The sequence below is a fragment of the Fistularia commersonii genome, chromosome 12 (genome assembly GCF_037954325.1).
Source record: "Fistularia commersonii isolate RoL2024-O1a breed Wild chromosome 12, RoL_Fcom_v1.0, whole genome shotgun sequence".
NCBI lineage: Eukaryota > Metazoa > Chordata > Actinopteri > Syngnathiformes > Fistulariidae > Fistularia > Fistularia commersonii.
This window is the reverse complement of record NC_141295.1, coordinates 1,417,429-1,438,367: the sequence shown is the minus strand read 5'-3', so window position 1 is coordinate 1,438,367 and position 20,939 is coordinate 1,417,429. Positions and strand designations below refer to the sequence as shown.

Here is a 20,939-nt window from a genome sequence, read left to right as displayed (position 1 = left end):
AAGAGGAAGAAGTGTAAATGCCAAACTGAGTTGGTATGTAAAATGTAGCAAATTTGAGTTACATATCAGCCGTTATGTACACATTTTTGTCAACGGTTAAATCATATGAAATAAGAGACAAAAAAGTAATTCGTTTCTGATTTTTTATCGAGGAACAAAAGTTTTTGGAGTGTCTTTGCTCCAAGGCGATTTCTCCTCTTAGACACCAGCTCCCCAGCCTTAGAAAATACTCTTTCAGAGCCGACACTTCACCTACAATAACATAAAAAGTTAATTTATCTGAAAACAGTTCAAACCTCTTACCAGAACAGAGTAAAAACTAAGGAGGAGCATTGCATTCACTTGTTGAAAAAAATAGACACCCTATCTCATGATTTCGAGATCAGGATCTCGTAATTACGAGATAAAATAAGCAACTGTAAGGCTCTTTAACTATCATAAGTATCACAGGTCATTCACTTGATAAACTGATAAAGTGAGTGCAATGCGCCACCGCAAAAAAATAGAATACAACAGTAAACAATGCTCAAAGGAGAAAAAGATTTACCATGTTTGGCGTCACAAGATCAAAATTATTCCACACAGGGGGGAAAACTTCTTAAAACGATCCATAATTACGCAAAACTCCATCCAACAAATCCATGACTTGTTGATAGTTTGTTTCCTTATAAACACACTGTATAAACACACCTTATAAACGATACAGTTCCTCTTGAGCGCTCGGCGCAGTGCTGACGCACCAGTGTTGCTCGTCCCATCACTAGAAGGATACAAAAATTGTTTACCTTCATCCTAGTTTCCCGTCTCCAAACGGGAATCTCAGACATTATTGCAGAAACACAATCGGGATTTCAGAAAGGAAGGTCAATCCACAATAATGTAAGGCTTGTCATGGACATCATAGAATACAGAGACCTCATAGAAGATAATGGTTTCATATTCTTCTTGGCCTTTTACAAAGCCTTTGACTCGGTCGAATATCCATTTATCTTAGCAACACTCGAGCATTTTGGATTTGGTTTAAAATGTAGGATTTTTTTTTTTTTTGAAAAATGAACATCAAATCCCAATAAGCGTTGAAAAAATTAAATAAATTTCTAAGGCTTCAGTATTATCATAAAACTTGAAGAAATGTGAACTTTTTCCGCTTCATGACTTGCCACTAAAAGAAATCTGCAATGTTCCTATTACATCAGAAATAAGATACTTGGGTGTTTTCCTTTCAAAGGACCAAAAGTTAAATCAATCGAAAAACATAGAATCTAAACTCAATAAAAGTGAAGCTAAATTGAATAAATGGCTCCAAAGAGATTTATCAATATTAGGCCGGATATATTTATCCAAAATGGAATGTTTATCTAGATGCATATACCCAATGTATTCCACTGCTATTCCAAATCAACTCATAAATGTATTAACCAAATAAATTTCAACTTTATCTGGAGGAACAGACCACATTATCTAAAAAAAAATCACATATGGTGAAAGAAACAAGTGAAGGAGGGCTGAAAGTGATTGATTTGGACTGTCTCAATGGGACATTGAAGGTGAACTGGTTGAAATCCTGGATCAAGCATCATCATTCTTTCTTTTTGGTATTGTATTCCTAATAGAATACAAAAAGAATGATGTTGAATAAGTATTTCCTAACTACTTATTCAACAAAGTCGTTGGCCTAAGCCTTCTGCTTATCTCTGACTTTGATATCAACAAGATTGCTGTCAAAATTTTCAGAGTTCCATAAACAAATATCATTGTACTGGAAAATGATATACGGTATGTGCACAATTTCTCACCACATGGTACAAAAATATGGAACAATAAATATGTACTGCATCGCAACACATCTCTATTTTACAAGGAATGGTTTGAGAAAGGTATATGGTCAATAATTGACTTGATGGATGACAATGGCAGTCTTCTAGACTATGAACAATTCTGTACTAAACACAGCTTTAAAGCTCCCATGTTAGATCTCATAAAGTTACATAACGCACTACCTCGACAATTTGTGTTCCTGACCAAAAATATGATGACGCACCAAACCATACAACTACAGTTACCCCCACTATCACTCCGGGGAATCTCAATTCTGGATAGAAAATGCAGGAACTCCTTTATTAGGAGATGTTTTACAGAAAATTTATTCCCTGGACATCAAAACAAAAATAATATTTTGAATAAATTTGATAAGGAATCGATTGCCACGCTGCGAACTATGTATCTGACTCTACCCATACCCCCCAAGGCAAAAGAGACCCACTTCAAAACTATGAATGACATCTACCCATCTAAAGAATTATTGAGGGTACGCTTTAATATTGACGATAATATTTGTACATTTTGTGAAGACACAATTGAAACCACTGACCATATATTTTTCTCATGCAAAAAAAGTACAGGGCTTTTGGGCTAAAACTCAGAAATGGGTTAAAGAAAATTTTCCATCATCACCAGTTTCCTTCCAGTTTCCTTTTAAGCAACAAAAGAGATGAACGATGTGTCAATGTTATTTTAGGCCTGGCCAAGTTCTTCATTCACAAAAACAGAATGCAAAAGTGTTCCCCCAATTTTATGTTCTTTATAAACAATTTTGAATGGTATAAAATATCCTTAAAACTTATGGAAAAATACAAAAACCAAAAAACATACAGTTTGATGTCTGAGATTTCTTGTGAACCATCAAGTTACATACATGTTATAGTCCCCTTGCAAGTTTTTTTTATTTTTTTTTTATTTATCTATCTATTTATCGATTTAATTATTTTCTTTCACTTTCTTTTTTGTCTAGCATTAAACATTTCTCACAAACCTTTAACACTGTTAACTTCTGATTACATACAGAACAAATATCCTTATGTCCTTTGCTCCCTCATCCCTGGTTGTTTCATTGACATTCGATTCTACCTTGCCATGTTTATTTGTACACATGTATATTTGTTTATACTGTTTATGTTCAATAAAAAGAATAAATAAAAAATAGAAAGATACAAAAAGCTAGCTCAGAGATTTCCGCTGTCAGTTTCCCCTGTGAGAAACATAATGAGGAAATGGAAGACCATAGTCACAGTTCTAGTTAAGCGGCAAGCCAAGAAAAATCTCAAAAAGCAGAGACGAAGGATGGTGAGAACAGTCAAACTCAACCCGCAGACCAGCTCCAAAAGACCTACAACATGACCTCGCTGCAGATGGTGTCACTGTGCATCATTCAACTATTCAGTGCATCATTCAACTATAAAGCACATTTGAACAACCCAGCCTCATTTTGAAATAAGGTGCTGTTGACTGATGAAACTAAAATTGAGTTATTTGGACATAACAAGGGGCGGTATGCATGACGGAAGAAGAACTCTTGCTACCCACAGTAAAAGTTGTTGGTGGTTCCATCATGCTGTGGGGCTGTGTGGCCAGTGCAGGTACTGGCAATCTTGATCGTCGCATGGATTCCAGCCAGTATCAGCAGATGCTTAAGAACAATGTTCAAGACTCAGTGACAAAGTTGAAGTTGCGCCGGGGCTGAATACTTCAACAAGACAACGACCCTAAACACTGCTCAAATTCTACTAAGGCATTCATGCAGAGGAACAAGTACAACGTTCTGGAATGGCCATCTCAGTCCCCAGACCTGAATATTATTGAAAAGCCGTGGTGTGATTTAAAGTGGGCTGTCCATGCTCAGAAACCATCAAACCTGACTGAACTGAAGATGTTTTGTAAAGAAGAATGGTCAAAAATACCTTCAACCAGAAGCCAGACCTTACTGGAAACTATAGGAAGCATTTAGAGGCTGTTATTTCTGCAAAAGGAGGATCTACTAAATATTGATGTCATTTTTCTGTTTGGGTGCCCAAATTTATGCACCTGCCTACTTTTGTTTAAGTATTTATTGCACACTTTCTGTAAATCCTATAAACTTAATTTCAACTTCTCAAATATCACTGTGTTTGTCTGCTATATGATATATTTAACTGAAATGCTGATCTGAACAATCAATGACTTATAAAGGAAAATCTTGAAAATGATCAGGGGTGCCCGAACTTTTTCATAAGACTGTAAATAGGCGGTGCCTCTCACAAAAACTGAGCATTATAAATAAAATCAATTAAAAAAAGGAGTACTTGAAATTAAATGAAGCGCTAATATAAACTTGCTGAACTAATATTTGCATTGACTGGGTGATATATCTGTCAGTATGAAAAGTATTTATGTATGTATTTATATTTACATATTTCAGAATAACATGCGATAAAAGTGATGGAGTCATGCCTTTAGTCATATAATTTAAATTTATTGATGTGAGTCCTCATAAAGTAACAACAAAGATTGAGTTTAAAGTGAATATAGTCAAGGATAGCCCACAAATAATACAGAATCAAATTCATCTTGGCAAACAGCATTGCACCATGTCCCAGTAATTCTCATAACACAATATTATCATCACAGAAAACTGCATTAGATTTTCTGCTGTTTTTTTAATTAAACAAAAAACCTTCCCGCATCAGACATGTATGTTAAGTAAACAATGGCAACCAAGCAGTATTCATTTTTGGCCAAACACAAAGCTTTCCAGTTGAGACATTTCCTGAGTTAAAATGAAAACGGTATGCGTCTAAAAAAATTCTTACAACGTTCAATTGTACTTTTTCCACATATCACTCCACAAACAAGATAAATGCTATGAACAAATCTAGAATCTTGCATATCTGCTTGGACTGTATGGTGTACTGTAACCAGAATCTTTGAAGGAGGCAGGCAGCATTGGTAGGCCCGTAACAGGGTCTTTCTTGCAGCGATCTAGAGCTTGCTTGTAGTTAATCTTCTGTTTTGTAATGGGGTCGACTATATCTTTGATGTAAGTTGTCTCAGCCTGCAGCTCTCTCATCATTGTGCTGTCGATCATTTTGGAACCGAGGGCATCAAATATGTTGATTCTGCTGCCAGTTTTGGGATCGATCAGCCCTCCGGTCAGGTGCTGCGCTTCCATGTATCGAGTGGCGTTGTCCTTTGGCATCCAGCCTTTCTGGACAGCTTCCCCTACTGACAAACACTCTCTTGTCACGGGGTCATCAACACCAGAGTAAGCCTTTTGTGCGTTGAGTAGCCTCTGAAGTTGACTGTCCTCGATGAGACCTTTGGTTTGTGCCTTGTGGACTGTGTATCTCTCTTTGGTCTGGATATCAATAATTCCACCGGTTGCTGCCTGAGCCTCCAGAAGCCTTTGAGCAGTGGTGGAATCGATAAGTTTTCGTAAGGCAGCAGAGCGTACTGTGAAGCAGGTGTCAGTGTTAGTGTCCATTATTCCAGCAACGGGGTAGATTTCTGCAGCGGTTGCAGCAGCAGAAGAATCTGCTTTCCTGTTGGAGGAATTTGGGGTGATGAGGTTGGAGTGGGCCTGCTTTTTACTGTCACCTGCAACCAGCAAGGCAAATTCTGAGATGGGAATTTTACCATCTTTGTATCTCTGTAAATCATAAGTTGTCAGCCTCCCTTCCTTCAGGGCCTTTGTAATGGAGTATTGCTTGCCACTCTTGCGATCCTGCAGAACAGATGTTTCGTTATCCGGCCCTACAGAAGTAATCTCTTCCCAGTCACACTCCAGCTCCTGCAGATGAATGTACTGCTGACGGTCAATGAGGCCCTCCAGGAAGGCTTCATAAGGAGCCATGTCTTTGCCTGTATCTGGATCGAGAATGGTGATTTTGGTGGAGACATTAGTCTCCTTCGTTCTCATTTCCACTTGCTCCTCTTTCTGCAGATTCAGCATGAGCTCTCGGATGGTGCTGTCCCGCTGGTGGATCCTGTCTTTTTCATCCAGGATTTCCTTCTCCAGGCGATGGACATCAGAGTCCATTTTAATGCTTCTTTGCCTGCTCAGTTGGGTTCTCTCACTCAGTAGCTTGCTTTGCTGCTGGAAGGAAAGGTTGGTGTCGTGCTTTTTGGCCTCAAGAGTCCGGAGCTCACGAGTGAGATCTTCTCTCTCTCTTAGTAAGGTGTCTCTGTTCAAAGTAAGAGTGGTTTCCTCTCTTGAAGTGTAGGACTTCGTGCTCGTCAGAACACTTACTTTATCACGGATGCGTTTTATTTCATCCTCCATGTCACGCCTGGCAAATTTCTCCTGAGTCACCTGTACCCTCAGTCGATCCCTCTCTGCCTCCACAGCCTGGTCTTTCTCCACACGGACAACCTCTTTGAACACTGTTCTCTCGCCAGACTTCTCTTTCTGTAGTACCTCAAGTTTTACACCAGTGCTACGGATATCTCTCTGAAGACGCATGATATCGCTGGTTTCCTTGTCCATATCAGTCCGTAAATCATTTGTCATCCTCTCCAGTTTAGGGTCTCTCTCTACCTTCAGTACCTCCTCAACAACAATGCTTTCCTCAACAGGAGGTGGGGCATTTTCCAGCACAGTGATCCGCCTTCTGATCTCTTTGAGTTCAGATTGTGCTTGAATTCTCTTCTGATGCTCATCGCTGTCTCTGAGGATCCGCTCTTTGTCTTCCAACATTGATCGCAGCTGCTGCAGCTCTAGTTCCAAGTTACGTCTGGTTTTTACTTCATTATCCAGGCTACTACTCAGCTGCTCATGCTCAACCACCTGCCTTGGGTCCTTCTGTAAACGCACGACTTCCTGGACAATTACTCTCTCTTCAGGTTTCTGTCTCTCAAGCAGGATGTATTTGTTTTTCAGGTCAAAGACCATTTCTTCCACCGTTCGCCGCGTTTGTGCTTCATCGCGCACGTCTCTCCTCAAGCGATCGGCTTCTTTCTCCAAGAGAGGATCAGGTTCATACTTTATGACTTCTCTGGCCACAAGTCTGGTCTCTATCTTTGACTTCTCGGCCTTCCACTCATCTCTTTCTTTCCTGAGTACATTCACTTTGTCTTGGATGGAATTGTAAGTTGTGTGTAAATTATTCACCTGATCCTTTAGCCTTTGAATCTCTCTCTCATTTTCAGGGCTTCTCTCCTCTTTAACCACTTCTTGGAGAACTTCCTTCAGCTCGACCTTGGGCTTCTCAGAACGGAGAATATTCAGATCAGATGTGACCTGGTTGATTTCCCTTTCCACATTCGAACGCAGCTTGTTGGAATCTTGTATGTCTTTCCTCAGGCGCATAATTTCCACCTCTGTGTTGGGATCTATCCGGTAAATTTCATTAACAATTTCCTTCACCTCAACATTTGGTTTCTTTTCTTGAACTATTCTGTAGCGACTTTGGAGGTCTGTCACCTCTTTGGACAGAATGTTGTTCTCAACCTTCTCATTCTCCAAACTCGATTGAATTCTTGCAGTTTCATTGATGAGTTCAGGATCTTGTTCAATTTTTTTCACTTCCCTCGTGATGATTTTTGGCTGAATGTTGGGAATCAGTCTCTCGAGTGCATTAATCTGGCTCCTAATCTGGAAGATTTCATCATTGATGAGCTTGGCTTTGCTGCTCTCATCTGAAATTTCTGTATCCAATGTTTGCACTGCTCTCAGCATCGTCGGGTCTTTTTCCACTTTCACAACTTCCTTCTTAACAACCTTCTCTTTGATTGGTGGTTTCTTCTGCTGGAGGATAGAAATCTCTGTCTGCATCTGGATCTGCTCTGAGTTTCTCACTCGAATTTCATCTCTCATCCTTGCTAATTCATCTCTAATTTTTGCAGCCTCTATATCTAGCTGAGGATCCTTCTCAAACTCTGTGACTTCTTTCGTCACCAGTTTGGGCGGGGTATTTTTGAGGGTTTCCTCCAGCCCGCTGATTTTCAAGTTGTAAACATCCAACTCACTTTGGATAGTGGTGCGTTTCAGGGTCTCATCGTGTGACCTGGACTGAAGATCATTTAAATCACTTTCCAGTTTTGGATCACGATAGTACTGCAGTACTTCTTTTTCCTCAATGCGCTCCACTCCTCTGCGACTCCTCAGTGACATCATCCTGTCCTTGAAGATTCTGAGATCATTTTCAGTGTGGTTCGCCCGTTCTTTCTCTTCATCCAGCTCTTTAAACAGACTTTCAAGCTCTAGGATGCTCTTTTGCTGACTTTCAAGCTCTACCTGCTGCTGCGCCACCAGTTGTACTTTCTCTTCATTCTGCGGCAGGCAAGTATAAATCAATTAAATTTCAAAACCAGTGATTAGCTTGTGAAAGAGCTTTACATTTAATTTGTTAAAGTTTTAAAGTTCAGAGCAGAGAATTTTCATGGCCTGTATGCTTACTTGTAAAATGAGATTCTTTGCCAAGCCCATTTGTTTTTGGCGTTGGCTGTTTTCAGCTGAGGCTTCAGTGTAACGACTGACCAGATTCTTTTCCTGCGATACAGAAGCAATACAGTAACAACTGTACACTTAGTAAGTGTAACATACGCTGCTCAAAAAAATAAAGGGAATACTTAAAAAACACATCCTAGATCTAAATGAATGAAATATTCTTATGAAATACTTTGCTCTTCACACAGTTGAATGTGCTGACAACAAAATCACACAAAAACAATCAATGGAAATCAATTGTATCAACCCATGGAGGTCTGGATAAGAATCACACTCAAAATTAAAGTGTAAAAACAAACTCCAGGCGGATCCAACTTTGATGTAATGTCCTTAAAACAAGTCAAAATGAATCTGTGTTGCTTCCTGAGTGGACACTATGATTTCACACAAGTGTGATTGACTTGGAGTTACATTGTGTCGTTCAAGTGTTCCCTTTATTTTTTTGAGCAGTATATATACATGATGTTAAAACATAGATATTCTGATACCTCCTTCTCAATTGCCTCAGCAAGTGTAATTGTATCAGGATTCTTCTCGACAGGGGAGTAGGTTTGCTCAGTTGTGCCACTGAACTTATTGACATTGGACTCGTACTCCTGCAAAGAATATCAAATGAAGCATTGATTTATTATATTCAAACAATGATTATTTGTTTCTGATGGTAACATTTTAGATTCATCCTTGTCTTCGCCCTCCAATCAAGCCTTACACTGAGTAAATTCTGTAAATCTCGAGACAGGTCAGCCACTCTGTTCATGTCATCTTCCTTCCGCTTCAGGTCCTCCATCACCCTCTGCCGTGAAATGTTTAACATGTAGTGTTATCCTAAGCATCATCCACTGTTTGATGACGCTGTCATGACTTTGTACTGTTGGAAAGTTCTCTCACCTCCTGCGAGTCTTGCTTGGCAGTTATCTGAGACAGGTCATCGTTGGGGTTTATTTGGTTTACAGTCAGGTTGTCCAGGAAAGAATTCAAGGATTTGGATGTGTTTTTGAACTCCTGGTTCTTGGATGCGGCTTCTTGTAAGATGTTTTCTCTGAAAGCACCCATCAGTAGCATTGGCTCTCAAAATTTTTAACAAGGAAACTTCAAAATAATCCAAGGTTTGCTTGGGTTCTTATTGTAAAAATAACTGTATTAAATCCAAGGTAAACAATTATCAGCCAAACCAACCTTTCAAAAATCTATAGTTAAAGTACAATTCATTGTTATTTTCTTTGGGTCATCAATTGTCACTAAAATATCAATGTAAAAGACGTAATTTTGTAATATGTTACAAGCCAAATTCTCCCAGAAATGCAGTATCTAATATCATTCCCTTAAATTTTATAATGATTGACAATGAATTAGATCCAGAAGAGCCTTCCCAGATATCACATTACAAAACAGAGGAAATAAAGTATATTTGTTTGAGAATATTGATTTGCACAACAAACCGATATACTAAAATCTAAGGTAGAAGTATGATCCTTTAATTGCCAATTTAAATTTTGTTTTATTTAATGTAATTGTGAGCAGCCAAACATGTATGACAATAAATCGCTTTCTTGTTTTTTCTAATATCATCACAACATTACTAGCAGACTGACCACTTTATTAGTACACTGAGAATCAATCTTGCAATCAATAACTGACAACAATAAATTTTATACTCAATAATTTCTCAAAGACAACAAAGCTCACCATTTAGGATTCTTACCTCTCTGCCAGCTGGTTGGCAACATTAGCATAGCGGTTCTGCAGCTGCTTGACCTCTGTCCTCTGGCGCTGGATATCAGGGCAGAATTCCTGGTAACCCTGCTGCAGGGAACTGCATAGCTGCTCGGTGGCTTCCAAATCCTGGCTCAGCTTCTTCATATCACCCTGAGCTTCTGCCACAGATTTACGCTGAGACTAAGTGCAAAAAAGGGGATATGCAAATTTAAGTATTAAAATAAAGTATAATGCACAACAATGCAACTATACTGCTCAAAATAAATAAAGGGAACACTTGAACAACACAATGTAACTCCAAGTCAACTTTCACTTCTGTGAAATCATAGTGTCCACTCATTTTGACTTGTTTTAAGGACATTACATCAATGTTGGATCAGCCTGGAGTTTGTTTTTACACTTTAATTTTGAGTGTGATTCCTAATCCAGAACTCCATGGGTTGATACAATTGATTTCCATTGATCATTTTTGTGAGATTTTGTTGTCAGCACATTCAACTGTGTAAAGAGCAAAGTATTTCATAAGAATATTTCATTCATTTAGATCTAGGATGTGTTTTTTAAGTGTTCCCTTTATTTTTTTGAGCAGTGTATATTTCCTTTATAGAGGTTTCCTCACTTGGTTGTTCTGAACAGCTGCTTGGATTGCGTTTGGTTCATTAAGGACTGGCCCATTTTCATTAAGCGTCTTCTCAAACCCAGACACAAGGCCTTCCACAGTCTTTTTTTGGCTCTCCAAGTTAAGGGATGCATTTGCCCTATAAATATACAAAGTAATAAAAGATTTACTGAATAACCAAATACATATGAACATTGATTTTTGTTGTTTGAATGACAAGACAAAAGGCCATTTTAAACATATGCATTGGAATAAATAAATACATAAATAAAGTTACACACTTCTTGTTGTAGAGGTCAGCCAGTTCAGCAATACTGTCATGCTTGTTGGTGGCAGCACTCAGTTTGAGTGGCAGGGTAGAGGAGGCGTCTTTGGACAATAAGGGCTGCAAGTCCATCTGAGCTGCCAGTTTCTGCTGCTCTAGATCTTTCAGGGCCTTGGTAGCTTGCTGAGCAAGAACGGATAGACAGAGTAGTATCAGGCTTAATTTATTTTCACACATCTTCTAAGATCTTACAGGGAAACAATTTGGGATGTCATCATTTATTGCACAAACTTTGATAATGACACTTGAATTACTGTTAAAGTTAAAATCTCCTGATTAAGATGTATATTCACTTAAATTATTTGTTTATATTTTATATTTGTGTAAATCTCATGTCTTGTGGCAAAGCAACTTATTCAGTATTTTGGTTTTATGTCTCTGACATGCTATGTTAATATTTTTTGTTTTTTCAACAAATGTCTGCCAGTGATCTGCCAGCTTAGCGCACTTAATGTGTTCCTAAAGATCTTAAGTATCTCTACACCCTTTGCTCAAGATTGCCTGTAAACAAAACACAGTGGGTCATAGATCCTTCCTTCATTGAGTCTCTCTCCAGGGCTGTACCACAAGAGATTATTTTTAAAGATGAAAAGGAATGCTTTTATTGGAAGACGTTTCACTCCTCCATTGATACAGATAATAATATCCTATAGTACATTACTATACAATATGTAGCTGTTCATTTGAAAAAATATTCCTAGGAGGGTATATTTGGGTATTGTAGGGTATATTTGTTTATACCCTACAATTAAAGAAAACAAGTAAATGTCTGTTTCTTGTGTGTTTTTGTCCAAGTTTGTTTCACCTCCTGTTCCAATATACGGCTTGCCAGGTCTCCGGTGGGGTCGGTGTGGCTCAGAGGGGCTCGCATGCGGCTCAGCATGCCTTTCTCAGCACTGGCCAGGTCACTGTCCAGCTTGTCTAGCTGCTGTGTTAGTGCAGATAGTTTGGGATCCAGCGGTGCAGATGAAACTGGAGCTGGTTCAGCAAAGAGGGAAACGAGTTTTTTGACATTCTTACAATTTGTGGAACTTCATCCAGAAATATTTAGATTCAGCTATCCATTGACACTGACCTGATTGCTGGACCTTGGAGATTTCTGACTTCTGATTCTTTAGCGATGCTACTAAAGCAGCTCTCCTCTTCTTAATGTCTGCCAGTTCACTTCCCAAACTAATGAATTAAAAAAGTTGAGAGTGTTAGTTACATATTCTTGTTTTATCATAATCACACAGCATTGTGTAACTTACAGGTCTACCGTATCAATGGCCTCAGAATCAGGAGGTGGTATTTGGAAGCAAACTCCTGGGAAGGTTTTAGCTGCTCCGTCAGCAGCAATTACTTCCCAGTTGAGTGGATCTGTGTTGGATTTCAAGGTGAGCCTTTCCCCTCTCAACAGAGAGGCCTTGACCACAGAAATATGTAAAATACATGAAATCAATCACAAGTATATGATATCAACATGGACAGGAGACACATCACACAAGCTGGCTCTTCTAAGTTTAGACAGACATACATATAGATAGATAGATAGATAGATAGATAGATAGATAGATAGATAGATAGATAGATAGATAGATAGATAGATAGATAGATAGATAGATAGATAGATAGATAGATAGATAGATAGATAGATAGATAGATAGATAGATAGATGACTTTATTGATTCCCAGGGGAAAGTTAAATAGCTGTCAGGTACATCAATAAACAATAAAGTAAGATAAATTGAAGTTAAAAAATACAATAAGAAACTTTTTAAATACACAAAAATGACAAGATAATAAACATCTCCAACTTTGTCTGAAATCATTTTCGAGATTGAGAAGCTCCACCTTGTCTGACTCCCAGTCACACATCGAATCCACAGTGATGGGTCTACCAGGTGGGTTTCGTCGTAGTTTAAGGGGTGCAATCTGTGTGCTGCGCCTTCTCAAGTCGGCCAACAGCTGCTCGCTGTCCTGTAGTATAGCTTTCTCCTCCCCCTGGTCAAAGACAAAATGTTGGAAAAGATAGAAGCACATGAGAAAACGGTAGGTTGGGGGGGGGCAACAATAGGTTGAAACAACAACAATAGGTTGTTCTAAATTTCACATGTACTTTGCAAGGAGAACTGTTTTTACTAACGGGTTGTTAATAGCACTGCCCTAAGTACAATGCTTAAATACATAAATAAAATATTATAATGAGGTATGGTAGGAAATATTCTGACTTTAAATAATGTCTAAATTGAAATAAATAGCTACATTATTATTAAACAATGGCAAAAATACTCTGGGACTGACTTATTATAGCTGATCATTACAAGTGAACAACAACCATCTTTCTACACTAATGCAAGACTGTCCTCCATTGTTTTTTTTTCGAAGTAGTATTTGAATACTCCGTCTACTCAGTCTTGTTGAATGGAGTTCTTCGTTGTGCCTGTAATAAGAGCAATAAAAGCTCAATTGTACCTCAAGCTGTAGCATCATCTCTGAGTTGCTCTTCTTGCTGACACTCTTTGGATCCAGACTGATGTTGAGTTGTGTCAGGTTCTCCGACATTTGCTCCACATCCATTTGGTACTGGTAAACCACGAGAAAAAAAAAACATTTTTAAAGCACTGCATGAAAGTTCTTGTCAAATATTTTGCTCTCAGTCTCTTCCTTACCCTTTTATATTCCTCCACATTGTCCAAGTGTGTCTCTTGACAAATGCAGAGATTAAGGAATTTCTGCCACTCACTTCGTACAGCGTCTCTTTGACCCTGCAAACGGAACAACAGCTTCTTTGACCTGAATTTGAAACTCAGATTTGAATGTAAATTGTCTATTAAAATGTAAGTATATATATACAATGCATAAATGAAATCTTGAGGGTTACTCAAAGACCTCAGATGGTCTTTCTACCTGAATGGTGGCACTGGCAGGGTGCTTCAGTTCAACAAGCCTGTCTCCTTCATCCTGGAGTTTGTTCACCTCGCTCTCGTGTGACAGCAGATTGTTGTTCTTGAAGTTCTAATGAAGGTTCAGTCAGAGTAATGATTCATTTGTATAGCTTTGGTACGGTGTTCTAAAGAACATTCTTGACAAACAACACCATTGAATTCCCATCAGGGTGCTTTTAATGCTACTCTTACCTCATATTGTCTGCGAACATCAGGTGGATCCACCATTCGGTCGCTCCAGTCCTGCTTCTTGATCTTATCCTGCTCCTCTTCAAGGAAGGACAGTTCCTTGTTGCAGCCCTGCATGTATTCATACAGGCTGGTCAGGTAGTGGCGACGCCATTTGGAATTTTCCTGAGCGGCAAGAAAAATAAAATGGCATTAAAACCTGACAGTTATTGAAAGCAAAAGTTTTATAACATTGATAGTTTCAAGGCATCTTTATTTTCTGAATTTTTTTGACCAGTTATTATCAAAAAGAAGATAGTCTCAATATCTGTTCAGTCATGTTAAAAATGTAACATTTGTTATTTCCTGATTCAATATATATTAGAAAATAAAAATAAAACATGTGCTTTGTAAAGAGAATACATTGATGCACTTATGGCACTGAAAACAAATGATCAACTTCAACAACCACATGTTTAATTTAATACCAATATTATTTTTCAAATATAAACAGTTCAACTCACCAGCAGGTTGTTGTACTGTTTCTTGAGGACCGTATACTTGTCCTAGAAGACAAAACAATCCAGTCTTTATAAAGGATTTCTAAGGTCTTAGAAACACATTTCATTTATTTTACAGAGGCCATGGACAGAGCAGGGCTTGGGACTTTATTACTATGTATTTTATGTAATTTAACTGGGGAAAAAAATGTTTTTGTTTTTTTAAGAATGTTGATAAATAATTTTGCTGTCTAAATCTTGGAACTTATAGAATGTGAGATTTTGTTGACTTCTTACATAGTTTAAATGTCCAATGAAAATCATTCTGGAATTAATGTTTCACAATTCCCAATCCCAATATCTTAATTTTATTGGCTTGTCTCTTATTTTCCATATCTTGATACTGGAAAAATTACTTTGGCAAATTTGGCAAAACCATGCTTTTTTTCTTTTCACCCAGTCAAATTTCATGTTTCATATTGTCATTTTGGTAACTAGAACAGAATATTTACCTTACTGCCAGCAGAGCTGACGCAGAGCTGTGAGTTGTAGGCTTCCAGTTCTTTGTGCAAAATGTTATGAGCAGCAATTTGCTTCTCCAGGTCCGCCATGGAGGGCCCATATTCCTCAGTGTTTATTTGTTTCTGAGAGCACAAACACCATAGCAACATTTTCTTGAGTTATTGTCTGCTTAACTTCCTCCGCTTTATTTTTGAGAAGACAAGAATGAGTGTTTGACAGACATTCCTACTCTGCCTCAATACATCAAAAATGTAACCCTGTTTCAGACGTACATAGATGTGGGAACATTTTTTTCATCAATCTTTTTGCTATTTTTTTAACTTGGTTGAAAGTCTATTATTAGTGTATATATTACTTTGTCAATGCTATACTGTATATCATTTGCTTTATTTGTTCCTTCATAACATAAAACATACTTATAGCGAAATGTTTATCAAGACACTGTAACCATTCTTAGCTCATTAAAGTGATATGACTCCATAAGAAAAAGCATTTTTCAACTAACTTGCCAAAACGCAAAGACGGCTCCACACTTACTTGCTTCTCATTCAAAACAGGCCCCCAGTCGATCCTTGGCATCAAAGACACGTCATCGATCTGCTCGTAGATGTCTCGGTAGAAACTGCAGTCCTTCAGCCAGCGCTCATGGAGGAGGATAACACTAGAGTGACCACGGAAAACAGAGATGGAGGACTATGTTTGATATATAAGAGGTCTAAAGTTTCCATGAAAAATGTTTTAATCACTACATGAATAAAACATAATACATTTTTCATTCTAAGATAATTCCAATAAAGGCTGAAGAGGAGTGATTTTGTAAATGGAAATATACTCCAGTCCAACCACCCCAATGTTAGTCAGTTACTGAAAATTGAACCTGAATAAAAGTTAAAAAGAATTATCAGTTAATCTTTTTTATAATAGAATGTAAAAGTCCTACTTTTATTGCGTTGCTGTATATGTTTCTTAATGAAACAAACTATTTTAATATTACCACGAGGAGCAAAATAGAGACTCTGGGTCAGCAATTTGTAACAGTATTGAATCATATCATATTTACATGTATTAATAATGTTTGATACACACTTTTATTCTTTCACACAATGCACCTCAAACAATTTGTTAAGAAATTACAATTAAATATCGTAATATATGATGAAAGGGACAAATCTTAATCTGATGTTTAAGTGTAGCTGTCCTATAAACATAGGAGTACAATATTTCAGGATGTGTACTTTGAACTTAATTGTTGTTTCCCAGCATCTCTGATAATGAATTATTTCATTCTTGAACTGCCATAAATAGCGCCTAAGTATTTCAATATCCCTGCAGTCTCTCCACAAGGCATCCTCTGTACTGATTTATTCTTCTGGGACTCACTCGCTCTCTATCTCTTGGGCCTGTGGGTGTTTGAGCGTTTTGGCCTTGTTGACATCCAGGAAGAGGTCCTTCAGCAGACCCTCCGCCTCGCCCAGCTTGTCTGAGATCTCTACCTGATGCTTTAATGGAAGCTCTTTCTTTTCATTTTCATTGTCCTGGTGGGAACAGAAAAGTATTTACTCAACTGGTCAGAGGTCAGAAGTCGTGTGTGTGTGAGTGTCTGTGTGTGTTTTCTCACCACAGCTAACAATTCTTCAGACCGGAGGATGTCTTTCTCCACCTGGTCAGCATTCTTTTGCATCTGGGCAATCAGCAAGGCCAAAGTGTTAGTCTGGGACCTGCAGGGTAAGAGAAGGTAAGAGAACAAATATTAAAATGAAATTGAAAACTTGGATCATAATAAAAATAATAATTTTAGTTTTGTTGTTGCATAGTCTGTTGTTGCACAGTCCAGAATGCTATCCAGAGGAAAGAGGATACTTCCTGAGTAACACTATTCACCAGAGGAACCAGCAAGGACCTCCTGAGAATCAACATTCTGATGTTCCAGAAAGGTTGTCTGCTAAAAACCTCTCATGTCATTAACATATGTCTCTCCTTGTTCAAACACTTATAGTTTTAATTTTCATAATGTATGAAGTATATGTAGCAGAAAATTTTCATTATAATTGTCCAAAGTCAATTTGTTCTCATTCAGAATGGACAAGGTTGTTCACAGCAGGGAGCTGCAGAGCTGTTAGCAAGTTTTTGGACTTCACAAATACTTGGAATGTTTGTGCAGGAAAAAAGAAAAAAAATCACTTTGGGTAATTAATTTATAACCCAGTTCTTCAGTGCTGGCAGGCTGTCAACCAGATCAAGATCAAACACCTCATCTCACAAATGACACACTGATTGAGAGGGAGGCAAAGAAGCACTTTCAACAATTCATTGTGTGGGCCACACCCGAGGCATTCTCTAAATACTAACATTGCACGGTGACTGTCACTTCCTGTGACAAAGCTACAGTTTTCCAGCAGTAAAAAGGTATTGTAGCACGTCAGGCAGACAACTGGAGAAGAAAAACATGTACTGTGCAAACTTTGACTCATTGTTTGAGGAGAGATTGTTTCTTTGATGGCTCCGTTTGGACTATTGTGTTTTCATGGACTGATCAGTTATGGGGACTGTTTTTGAATTCATTAAAATATTGGCAGGCAAATCAATTTATGCTTGTTAGCCTATATCAGTGAAACAGTGAAATATTGATGTTTGGATTTTGAAGTTCCTCACGTATGTTTCATGGCAAATACATTTTTGAAAACTGAAAATACCTCATTTTAAAACTGATATAAGAACCCCTGCAAGAAATCCGAACCGTGCATTATATTTTGCAGCAGGGGCTGCAGATTATTCATTTCAATATCCTCCAAACTCTGATGTTTGTATAATGGCGTCCATTTACATCACATGAAAAAGTCAAAGCAAAGAAAAGCAACATTTCTGCTTCATTAAAAGTTAGAATTACCACAACAAAATACTCTCAATTTTTTACAATCATACTAATCCTTATCACCTCAACAGGCTTTTGCAACCACCTCAAGTCTCATCTGAGATATGCTGAGATAACTCAATTGATAAGTTAAGTTGTAGGTGACTAAATGAAAAAAAAAAAGGAAAAAGTTAAGTGATTTTTAATTGAAGTCAAACATATTTTGCACATTCCATTACTTTGCTCACAATAAATTAACTACCTTAAATCAATAAATGCATGACATATTTTGGAGCAGTTCGGAACATGAAAAAAGGTACTACTCTGCAGTTGAGATATCAGTTTGCTGTGGATGTCTATGCTTCAGATACACAAACATTAATGTGATTTCCAGGTCTCAAATACATTTTCAAAACTATCTTCAGATGTTGAATAAGTCTTGTCAACTTCACAAAATGTGACTCTTGTGATGTAGTTACACAATCAATGTGAATAATAACTTCGAATAAAACAGAATACAGCACGTTCAAAGGTGCCATTCTTGTGTTGTCTGGTGACAGTATGATCAATCAGCCCAGGTTGCATAGTCTTCTTGATGCTACAAGGGATTTGACTTGTGACCACCATAACTGGATGAGCCACATTATTGAACAGGGCTTGTCTGTTTTTTCAATTATTCCAAAGTAACCTCCTTTGAACCGCAAAGATTCTACCATGCAGTGGCAGCGCTTGAATGTCAACCATGCCTATAATTTGGGGTTGAAAGAGTAAGCAACAGTTCAAAAATTCATTCAATATAATTACAGGATTAAAGATTGTGAAGTAATGTAACAGAGCTGCAGAGAGATAAACCAGAACTACACATACACACATACATGCATACTGATCCGAATACCATGGTATATTGTTTCTGACACTTGTTTGTTTTTTTGCCTCTTAATGGCAAGACTAACACAGAAAGACACTGACATGTGCTTTTCAGGACCAATGCCCTCAAACTGTTGATCAGCACCGACCATCACGCCCTCATCAAACCTCAACAGACAGAATGAGGAATGCCCTGGGCTGTTTTATGCATAAGAATCTCTGTGTGTTGATAACTAATATATAATGTGATACCATCCATCCATCTTCTACCACTTATACTGCACTCAGTGCAGACCAAGTGTCAAATAGCATGCTATTATCACTTTATAACCGGATTTAAATTTAACAAGTTTTTCTTTGTTTTCTTATTCTCCATTCAGCCTTCTCTCTATGTTTAAGAGGTGAAAGACATTTTACCTCTTAAATATCAAGTCTACTCTGGATTCTGGATTATTCTGGATCTTGATTTTAGTGAATGATTTTAATTAAAGGATGCTCATGAAATGTTTTTTTTTTCATTTAAAGACACCAATGTTGAAAAAAAAAAAAAAAAAAAACTATAAAGGCCTGAACAAAACACACGCACACACACACACACACACAAAATCAGCGATCCATAAAACTTGCATGATGTCAGAATAAACGTTTCGCTTTTGGTGAACTGCATTTAAAGACGATTTTTACAGGGCTTGAAAGAACAACATTTTCTTGTGAAAAATAAAGAGAAGGCCTTCGGTTTCACTGGTCTCATATATAATTCCATTTACTTTCTCCGCCGCATTCCCATGTGTTAGGTAGTCTGAGAGGATACTTGCCGACCTTATGTTTACAAAGCAAAGATGACCTCGGGTCTTTGTTAAGTTGCAACTTACAACAGACTTCACATCCTCAGAGATGAGCCTTTCTGATCTTGAAATATCTTTTCTGCCAACTTAGCAAGAATTTCACAAGAGCAAACACTAGGGCAACAGCCAGCAAAGGAAACATGACACAGTCCCCAGCTCAGAGGGAACAAGAGGGAGAGGAACTTGACCGAGATACAGTGTGACACATCGACATTCATTCATTCATACACTCATACAAGCTTTGACAAATGCTTACTTAGTGGACTTGACTGAGGTGTCCCTCGAAGAGTCCTTTTTCTTAAACATCCTGGAGGTGGTGGTTGGGGGTCACACAGATAACCCACGAATTCTCACAATTATTCCTTCTTGGTCTCAGTCTTCCTCACCCAGTGGCTTCCACTATGCCTGTCCTCTCCCTTTACTTGCCCTCCAACTCTCACACACACTCACGTCAGCAGGGTGTTGATCTTCACCAGCTCCTCCCAGACAGGTTAGCAGGTGTGTCAATACCCAGACATCCACCTTGCAAGGCGAAAACAGGACCGACCTGTTTTTGACAACCTCCAAACACTGCCTGGTCCTGCATTTCCTTTTTGTTAGGGCCCTGAATCACAAGCCTTTCTTCAGCTCCTGCTTGGAGCTATTTACCGAGAGGAGTGACCACTCTGATTTAAATACAGATCAACACTTATCATTTAAACAAAATACAAAGTAAACATTTCGCTAGTCCCGTTGCTGAAGGGCAAGTGGAATTGACATATCATTTTATTTGGCTTAAGTAATGCAATCTTGGTTATATTTTCATTTTCAAGAGAGAAATAATATTCCCTTTTTGGATGATTATAAAACTGTTCCCTCGTGAATTCAAAGTAAATATCTGTCCCTCAAAATTGCAAGTATTGTTTGTGTGCATCTGGATTCATTTGGGGAAATTAATAGGGTTATTTTTAGCCAAATTTCTATATTTCAGTGTCAATACATAGATATTTTACATTTTTAAATTCGGAAAAATTGCAGATTTATCTTGCTCATTTTGGTTTACTTTACTTTCTTTTTGCTAATGTGTTTTCATGCTGATTTTCTATATATTCATGGCCATTTCTGACAAAGACTATCATTTTGATTTTCAGGAAGGTGGCCGGGTGATTATCTGCTATTTTATGCTTGGGGCCAACATTCCACTCCAATGCGTTACTAATTGTTGTATTCGTGAATGTTTGCATTTTTTCAAGATATTCATTTTCAAAATATGCCAAACGCCAAAGATTTATCTTAATAATGTAGTGCTCCTAACTACCTGGTACATCCTGACCCCAACCCAAGACACATCTCTTGTCTC

At 38.0% G+C, this 20,939-nt stretch overlaps 1 protein-coding gene across 1 annotated transcript; it reads right to left on the bottom strand.

The window, feature by feature from the left end:
• Positions 1–4,276: 4,276 nt before the first annotated feature.
• On the bottom strand, positions 4,277–20,038 carry LOC147228074 (envoplakin-like). Its single transcript, XM_086156266.1, has 22 exons — positions 19,857–20,038; positions 16,656–16,755; positions 16,418–16,572; positions 15,575–15,698; positions 15,028–15,159; positions 14,540–14,581; positions 14,040–14,201; positions 13,810–13,917; positions 13,572–13,667; positions 13,375–13,485; positions 12,754–12,903; positions 12,171–12,325; positions 11,996–12,093; positions 11,726–11,898; positions 10,877–11,043; positions 10,596–10,734; positions 9,963–10,156; positions 9,149–9,299; positions 8,970–9,053; positions 8,749–8,856; positions 8,210–8,302; positions 4,277–8,083 (listed from the first exon to the last, which is right to left on the bottom strand). Exons 1-22 carry the CDS (start codon positions 19,904–19,906, stop codon positions 4,688–4,690), a joined length of 5,988 nt encoding a protein of 1,995 aa, XP_086012392.1. The 5' UTR covers positions 19,907–20,038; the 3' UTR covers positions 4,277–4,687.
• Between the last annotated feature and the right edge of the window lie 901 nt (positions 20,039–20,939).

Excerpts from the sequence above, each read along its gene's own strand:
- LOC147228074 (XM_086156266.1), bottom strand. The coding sequence starts at position 19,906 with ATGTTTAAGAAAAAGGACTCTTCGAGGGACACCTCAGTCAAGTCCACT. Across the intron at positions 14,202-14,539 it reads AACAGTACAACAACCTGCTG|GAAAATTCCAAATGGCGTCG; the intron begins GTGAGTTGAACT and ends CTTGCCGCTCAG. Across the intron at positions 11,899-11,995 it reads CTCCAAGGTCCAGCAATCAG|CTCCAGTTTCATCTGCACCG; the intron begins GTCAGTGTCAAT and ends TTGCTGAACCAG.